This window comes from Babylonia areolata, chromosome 8, assembly GCF_041734735.1.
Source record: "Babylonia areolata isolate BAREFJ2019XMU chromosome 8, ASM4173473v1, whole genome shotgun sequence".
Taxonomy (NCBI): Eukaryota; Metazoa; Mollusca; class Gastropoda; order Neogastropoda; family Buccinidae; genus Babylonia; species Babylonia areolata.
Window position 1 is genome coordinate 3,924,594 of NC_134883.1, and position 9,606 is coordinate 3,934,199.

A 9,606-nucleotide genomic window follows, 5' to 3' on the forward strand; every position below is an offset into this window, starting at 1 on the left:
GGCGTAGTCTTTCAATCTGTTTTATGCTTTTGTGTGTCTATTTTTTACCCCTTCCTTTTTTAAGTTATTGTGCGCACGCGTGTTATATGTTTATTGTAAAGCGCTTTGAGCTTCCTCTCAGGGAGGAAAACACTCAACAAGTATCCATCATTATCATTATCATTAAATCATAGTTGTTTAAACTGCATGTTTGGTGCATATCTGTTATGCATGTGTGGGTGTATGTGTGAATGTGTGTCTTCATGTTTTACATTTATTTGCTTATTTATCATCATTGTTGTCTTATTTATTTATCTATTTATTTATTATTATTATTATTTTATTATTATTATCATTACTACTACCTTTTTTATATCATAATTATTATTGATTTATTTATTTATTTATGTAAGATTATCTATTATTTATTCACCTTTTTTTTTTCTTCTCAAGGCCTGACTAAGCGCATTGGGTTACGCTGCTGGTCAGGCATCTGCTTGGCAGATGTGGTGTAGCGTATATGGATTTGTCTGAATGCAGTGACGCATCCTTGAGCTACTGAAACTGAAACTGAGTTGTTGTTTAAAGATGAATACTTGGAGAGAGTGCAAGCGTTTTATGTATTTTATTGTTGTCAATACCGCAGCCAATCTTGGAAGCCATGTGAAAATTCAAAATACAGTAAAATATTATAACACGATGACAGCTGGGTCTTCTGGTAACACTGTGAAAAAGGATGTTTCTTTCATTAGTTTCAATCTTCCTCTTACATTCTGATTTGAAAATGTTAATGATGTGAAAAAATACAGTGTAAAAGTTGGCTGAAAGGTAATCAGGACAAGAAATTGTGACCAGTGTTTTGTGTATTACACACTTTTTGGGTCACATTGGTCACAAGTCTTTATCCTGGGGACTTTATCATCAAATTTCACATCCCTTTTTTCACATTAAGAATGTTTTCAAATCAAAATACCAGACCAAGAAAGTAATAGAATTCCTTACATATAAAATATATAACATACTGTTAATGACATCTTAACTGCACCACTGAAATACACCACTAAGACCAGGCTGTGCTGAAAGTGCCAGACACACTACTTATTTTATCACCAGAAGTTGGGAACACTATTAATAAATATGACCCCCCTCCCCATCTCCCCCGGCATCCTCACAGGAGGATGGTACAAACATTAAAAAGCATTAAAACTAAGACAAGGTATGTTAAATATAAATGTATATATAGGACATTCTAAAATTTAGTCTTGTTACAAAAACCAAAATATAACTAAAGACATTTTGACAACATATGCAAGAAACTTTCTCATCAAACTTAAATGCTCAGACCCTGGCTGCTGGAATAACAAGGAGGTAAGAACATATGTATGTCAGAGTGTATGCACTGATATCTTATAATATATGACCGATACATACAAAGAAGAGGCACTTCAAAGCACACTGGATTCCGCTCAGCAAAGACTGTAAAGCTATTTACACTGAAAGAGAGGGGGGAAAGGGAGAGACAGAGGGAGAGGGAGATAACACACACACACATACACACACAGAAAGGCACAAGCATGGTGTTAATAAAATACACAGGAAAAAGAGACATAAAGACCCTCCCCCTCCCATCCCCCAATACAGAGAGAGAGAGAGAGAGAGCAACCACATATGTGATATGATTAGTATTATCAACAACACTTGCGCAATAACAACAAAAGGTAAAGAAAAAATAAAATATAAAATGTAGACAGATTAAAATTTATCAAACAAATATTTCTCTTTCATAGGTATACATTAGCATTTTTACATGATATGTTTGAATCTTGCATGATTAGATGTGTAAAACATGGATATGTACTCTTAAACAAATAACCAGAACCATTAAGTCAGAGAACCACACATTATTTACATTAAAAATTACACCTAATATTTTTTATACATCTTCTAGGGACAGCCAACTGCCAGTAACAATAGCAGTAAACATCAATGATTTCTCTGACACCTGCATATCTTTTTTTTTTCTTTTTTTCTTTTTGTGTGTGTGTGTGTGTGTGTGTGTGTGTGTGTGTGTGTGTGTGTGTGTGTGTTCTTGCAGTCTGACTGATAACAGTTGGCAGTGAGGCTGACTTAAAAAAAAACCCACACACTCTTTCTCACTGTGTTCCATCAAAAGCCTGCTGTGATATGGGATATAGACACTAAAGGGAAAACATCTAAGATCTTATGACTTGAACAGCAGTCCCAATACCCGTCTTTTCAGTCTTCTAACAGCAGGCATAGAAATAACAGAATAAACAGGCATCCATTACAATTCTGTGATAAAATCTATTCATCTGATGGGGGAGGGGGATAGGGGAAGGGAAGGAGGAGGTTGAATCAGGAAGGAGAGGTGGAGGGGTGGGGTGGGGTAGAATGGGAGGAGGGAGAGAATGGGAGGGAGAGTGGTAGGAGGGGAAGGAAACACAACTCATGGGAAAAAAAAAATGATATCCTTCCTAGTGGAAGGGAGATAACAGAAGAACAGGAAAGTTAAAGGAAGATTGTCAAAATAAAAATAATGGTCTAAATCCTCTAGTGAAGAGATACTCGGGTATGAATGTTGTTTTCAACTGAATGGATTATCTGTGCACACACACATATGCATGTGTGCATGTGCATGCGTGTGTGTTTCCTCAAAACATGAATGAACCAAACCATGTGAACAAACCCTAGCCAAAAACGTCTTGGTATATCCATATCTTTCATAAATGGAAAAAGAATATAATGTTATAAATAAACACTTGTTAATCAAGATCAGACTGTTCTTCTTTGAAGATACGACAGTCATAAAAAAGATCATAATCATCACTGTGGTCCAAATAACAAACAATTTAAAAAAAGCTTCAAGGTTGGATAATATGCGATAGGTTTATCAATCTTTGTCAAATGGTGTTTATAGTACACTATTTACAACAATTTTTCATTTCTATTCTTTGCAAATTGAATATAGTTGATACATTACATTTGGATTTGAGACAAGTTAGTGTGTTTAAAAAAACAAAAAACAATGGTGAACTGAAACACACAGTTAAAAAATGCAAAGGCTACTGTAACCATAAAGCAAATCACAAAGATGTAAAATATACTGGTATGATCTTTCATATGTCCATAATAAAGATTACAAGCACAGTATCTTCAATTAATACTACCGGAGTAATAATTTTCACAGCAAAATGACATTGTTCATTACATGATGACAATGGTGTGAATCTATCCTTAAAACATTTCCTTTTAATTTCATGAAAAAAGTAACTAAATGTTTATACCATAGTTATCCTTTGTATTTCTATTGGTATATCCTGACTTTCTGTGTGAGAAATTGGGGTATTTTCACTGAAAATGCCTGGAAGCAAGTATGTGCTCTGATGCACACTTGAACAAACCGAGAAGAAATTCATTACAAAGCATCTAAGAAAGTCAAATTTCTCCATATCTTTAAAGAATTTCAGTGTCCAGTCACTGGTATTCAGTTAATGGTCATAAGCATTCTAATATATTCATTCTGACCTGCCATTTTTGATCCAAATTTCAAAAAGATCAAAACACACTCTTCAAAAAAAGACAAATCATCACTTCTCTCTCCATCTCTTTCTGACACACACACATTCATCATGCATACACACATATTCTCACACACATACACGAAAGCTGGACTGGTAGAAATCATCATGCGTACACACATATTCTCACACACACACGAGCTGAACCAGTAGAAATCTGAACAATTGTGTCATACACCCACCCACCCACCCCCACCAAAAGAGAGAAAAAAAACAGAGAATTAATGAAAAAAAAAGAAAAAAAAGAAAAAGAGAGAGAGAGAAGAGAGAGAGAGAGAGAGAGAGAAAAGGGTTGGATTACACACACATACACTGGAACAAAACGTTCATCAATGTCCACTGCCCCAAACAGCACACACCTCTATCTCCTCATGTACTCCACACCGCTAGCCAGAGCGTTCCTGTCGGTGTCATCCCCTGACGTCCTGGAGTGGCTGGTGTTGGCCTGCGACACAGGGCTCTCTCGGCCACCAGGCTCCAGAGGGGTGTACCCACGCTGCACCAGGTAGGAGTAGATAGGGGGGTCAGTGGGTCGGACGTTGCCTGCGGGACGGTGGCCGGGGTATCGTGGAGGTGGATGGCCCGGCCCCACAGACGTGGACGGGAAAGGCTGACCTGGAGGTGCTGCCACAATGGGAACAAACTGACCTGGCGGCATGGGGTAGCCACCCATGTAGCCCACAGGGGGGTACCCGGGGTACGCTGGGTGGGGCTGCATGCCGGGCTGAAGAGGAACAGCGTTTGGCGGAGGGGGCGGCTGAGCTTTGGGGCGGGGTGCTGGTTTCGGAGGTGCTGCCTTTGGTGGTTCATCGTCCTCCTCCTCCTCCTCTTCTTCTTCTTCCTCCTCCTCCTCCTCTTGTTCAGAAGATGCCTCTTCACTCTCTTCCTCTGATGTCTGATCCTTATCGACATCGTCTTCATCGTCCATGTCTGACCTTTCTGTCTCTGTGTCGTCATTGATGGCCTCATCATAGGGTGGGGGTTTGAGTCGTCGGCTGGGCCGTACACGTGGTTCAATGATTCTCTCCACAAATGTGTCCTGAAAGAGTGCATGCAACTAAACTTAAAAACAGTAACCTGGACATATTCTACCCATGTGAATGGCTTCATTTTTTGTTTTTTTTGTATCTCTGTAATATTGTTTTATAACTTAGTTTTCCTTTATCTTTGAAATACTGTTTTATAATTAAAACACGACATTAAAAACTGTCAATAATTTCTTTAATTAGGGGCAGTCATGCATCATTTGTTACCTTGATATATTTTTTTTATAAATCACAATCTGTAAAATATATATAAAGACAAAAATCCAAAGACCTGCCCTGTGAATTAGATGGTTTGAACTTATTGTAGTACTGAACAAGTCAGACATTTTTGTTTCAGTGTATGCTGCAACTGCACATGGAGTATGACCATGTTTGAGAAGCTAAAGAAATACTATAAGCCCCAATCCCCATGAAATGACTAAAAAAAATTTCAGTATGAAGTATAATGCTAAAATACATAGATCAAAATGTTTAAAGCAACAAAAAAACAAAACAAAAAACACCAGCAAAAGCAGCCATCATAGCTGCAGAAAGATACAAAAAAAGTACAGTGCACTGTAGCAATATCTTATTCACAATTCTGTTGAAGTAGAGGTAAACAAATGTATATGTATTTCATTTCAAACCTTTCTACTATCTTTATGGCAAACAAAAGTCAAATAAAAAATATAAATGACAACAACAATCTATTCTTGCTACTAGCCAGATAATCTACTCATACTTCATTATAAACAGACAGAACATTTTTGTTTTTGTTTTTTTGAAGTCATTCCGTCAGCACAGAATAACTGACAAAGAAGTTTCTTTCAACGTCTGACTTGCAATTCCTGACAGTGAGTCTTTTTTATTTTTATTTTTTTAATATAGTTTACTGTTTTTCTAAATTTTTCCAGTTAAACTGAAAAGTAGGTTCATATCAATTCAATGAATTTACATTTTGGAATATAAGGTCTTTTTGCGAGGAGAACTAGAATGTCAAACATAATTATCATCTAGTAAAGAGTGGTAACTCTCTCCATTCACAAGGTACACAACTTCAAGTCAGTGCTGCTTACGTTACCGATTCAGCTAGCACACAGGTAAATAAAAGGTACATTGGAACAAACCCAGACACTTCCTCTTATAATTATCATCTGTTATTGTTTTCTCATCCATGCAACCCAAGTTCCAAATTTAACTCTTTCCATACGAACGGCGAAAGAGACGACGTTAACAGCGTTTCACCCCAATTACCATCATCAAAATATTGCAAGCGGAAGGCTCTTATACTGAAGAGGTGAATATTAACAAAGAATACCACAATTCTGACGACGGAAGCTAAAGGTTGGGTCATTCAGACACCCACTGGACATCCAAGGGGTCTGTGTAGAGGAGAAGAGAGGACTGGCCGTACTGAGTGAGTTAAATTCAAATCAGTACAGTCCTTACATCTCAAAGCCTGACCAGAGCAGGGTGTATGCAAGCTCCTGAATGTTATGACCAGTTCGCACACTTTGACACACTGAAACTGAAACTTTACTTCAATACTATTTCCAAGTCAGTCAGAAAATTGTGAACAGTGACAACATCAAATGAAGTGGTCAACTGTATGTTCTTCAATGAAGCAGAAGTCCTTGATAGTTCAGTCAAACCATATCTTGAGTGAAGAAAAAGAAAGAGATGGAATCATGAAGCTGTTTGTTGTGACAGTGGTATTTTGTTCTGAAGGAAAGAATCTGGAATGTTTTCAGATATTTTGGTGGTGCTGCTTTCTTTGTCTCCTCCCTCTCATACATACACCCATCTCTGAAGTCCACAGGTTCTTACACATCAGACTTTGTACATACAATTTTATTCAGGCTGCTAGCACCTCCTCTCACCCCAACCCTCCCTCAAATTATTCTAGCACCAACTATATAAACACATTAAAAACATAGATCTTGCATCAGTCACTAGTAGCACCCAAGACAAAAATTGGTTGCATCTGACTTAATATAATGGTTAAATCAATACTAGCATGTGAATACTTAACCCCAGTAAGCTGAAGCCTGCTCTGGATTTAACCAAGATATGTAACTGGAACATTTACGTAAAGTAATAGAAGGAAATGCATGCATTGTACGTAACTCTTCAGATCATGAAATATACACTAACCAATTTATGTTTTTAAGTGCAACTGTTTATCCTTCAGAATCAGAATGGGTAGGGTTATTATTAAAGCTGTTTGGGACGTGACTTCATATAAACATTCCAGTTACATATCTTGGTTCAGTCTAGATCAAGCTTCAAGTTATCTGGGGTAAGTATTCACATGCTCATGGTAATTCAGCTGTGACATGCCTGGAATGCTTAAGACAAGGAAAATAAAAAAATTAGTGTTCACGAGTGAATTTATAGTATTATTTTTTGTTTTTCAAAGAAATTTATATATATATATATATATATAGATAGATAGATAGACAGATAGATAGATAGCCATGCACGTTTCCCATGTTGATTAGAAGTGTTGTAGTTCTTTTTACATTATCTATGGTCTCTTTTCCAATTTATAAATATGTATATATTTATATATATACATATTTATAAATATTATATATATATATATAAGACAGCCATGCACTTGTCCCATGTTGATTAGAGGTGTTGTAGTTCTTGAAGACTGGTGAAGGTGTGTTCTACTGACTAGCCAGCTGCCTTTATGACTGTAGCAATGGGTATCAAGTATACTTACACCCACAGAAACAGAGACATGCAAACACACACACTCATGCTGCAGGTGACCCCAAACTGAAAAACTCAACATTCACAGACCACATACATACCATGCAGTTGAAGTTGTTAACTTACCTGTGGATGATCATCATCTGCCTGTACGTATGAGGAGTTGTGCGAGGCAAAATCTCTCCCCCTACCCCTGTTCCTCTCTCTCTCCCGCTCCCGGTGTCTCTCCGCCCTCCTGTCCTGCTCCACCAGGTATCTCTTGGGTGCAATATCTGATGCTGGACACACACACACACACACACACACACACACAGGGTTTTACATCAGCACAAATGAACACAAGCACACACACACACACACACACAGAGTTTTACATCAGCACAAACACACACACACACACAACACCACACACGTTTTAAATGCAACAGGAGCTGATTTGATTATAAAAAAAACAAAACAAACAAACAACAAAAAAACAACAACAAAACAACGAAAAACAACAACAAAAATCAAAACAGAGAAGACGGAATAATTTCAGATTTTGTAACATTGTCAGAGACTATTTCAGTACTGGCTGTGTTGTTTAACACGAGAGGGGGACAGACAGAGAAAGTGAGCTGAAGAGATCTGGCTATGAAACAGACCTAACTACCACACACATGAACATATACACAGGACACACACATGAACATATACACAGGACACACACACAGGACACACACATGAACATATACACAGGACACACACACAGGACACACACATGAACATATACACAGGACACACACACAGGACACACACATGAACATATACACAGGACACACATATAAACATATACACAGGACAAACACATAAACATATACACAGGACACACACACAGGACACACACATGAACATATACACAGGACACACACATGAACATATACACAGGACACACACATGAACATATACACCGGACACACACATAAACATACACAGGACACACACACATATGCATATTACAGAACACACACATAAATATATATACAGGACACACACATAAGCATATTACAGAACACACACATAAATATATATACAGGACACACACACATAAGCATATTACAGAACACACACATAAATATATATACAGGACACACACACATAAGCATATTACAGAACACACACATAAATATATATACAGGACACACAAATATGTACACAGAGGCAGTAAAAGTACATGGAAGACTTAACATAGGTTTTTGAGGAGATGAGAACAGTAAATATATACAGACACTTAATGATGTCTGGGAAGTGAAAGTAAACAGGGTTAACAGTTGATATTTCTTGATATTTGGGGAGATTCCATGCCACTAGCAAAACAGCAACAACAACAACAACAAAAAAAAGAGAAAAAAAAGGGTAAATACTTTACTCAATGTGAACTTCTTTCTGTTCCTTCTCAAATTGAACAGGATTACAAGGTACACATATTCATTATTTTAGCTTCTCATTTTACTCACCATCATAAAATACACCATGTGTAATATCTTATCACCTGATGAGACTTACCACCACAAAACACACTTCATGTGAACACCTCATCTCAGGATTCTTTCTTTCCTGTCTTTGTCAGCTGCTAATCCAAAGTTCATTGGTATGTACAAGTGGGCTTTTATGTGTTTGACCGTTTTCACCCTGTCATGTAAGCAGCTATACTTCATTTTCGGGGGGGGTGTGGGGGGGGGGGGGATGGGGTGTGTGTGGGGGGAAGGAAGGGAATGGGTGGTGGGGTGGTGGTGGTGCATGCTGGGCATGTTGTTTTCCAGAGCCAAATCAGCACTAACAATAACATAGATCATAGGATCTTTAATCAGTGTATTTGATCTTCAGTTGCCTTGGGAGATTAGAAAAATCTCCAACCTTTTCTTTCTTTGTTTCGTTAAACATCTTTTCACTGTTACGCGATATTAGACGGCTCTCTAATCTGAATCTAATATCATCATCTTAGATGAAGGGACTATGAAAAAATAAACAAACGATCTCCAACTTTAACCAACCATGCGTGCTGAAACTGAGGATCGAACTAACAACACAGGTGAGAATCCAGCGCTCTAACCATCTGGCCATGGCACCCATCCATCAGAGGATGATGCTTACCATCAGCAAACACACTGTCGTTACCATCAGCAAACACACTGTCGTCTTTAACTTACCATCAGCAAACACACTGTCGTTACCATCAGCAAACACACTGTCGTCTTTAACTTACCATCAGCAAACACACTGTTGTTACCATCAGCAAACAC

General features: G+C 37.8%; 1 protein-coding gene across 1 annotated transcript in view; it reads right to left on the reverse strand.

The window, feature by feature from the left end:
- Positions 1-2,021: 2,021 nt before the first annotated feature.
- The window catches only part of LOC143284463 (uncharacterized), a 15,046-nt gene continuing 7,461 nt past the window's right edge, over positions 2,022-9,606 (reverse strand). The window contains exons 7-8 of the mRNA XM_076591118.1: positions 7,451-7,602; positions 2,022-4,617 (exon numbers count right to left, since the gene is read on the reverse strand). Coding sequence (XP_076447233.1) covers positions 3,940-4,617; positions 7,451-7,602 — 830 coding nt within the window. The 3' untranslated portion in view covers positions 2,022-3,939. The remainder of the gene's footprint in view (positions 4,618-7,450; positions 7,603-9,606) is intronic.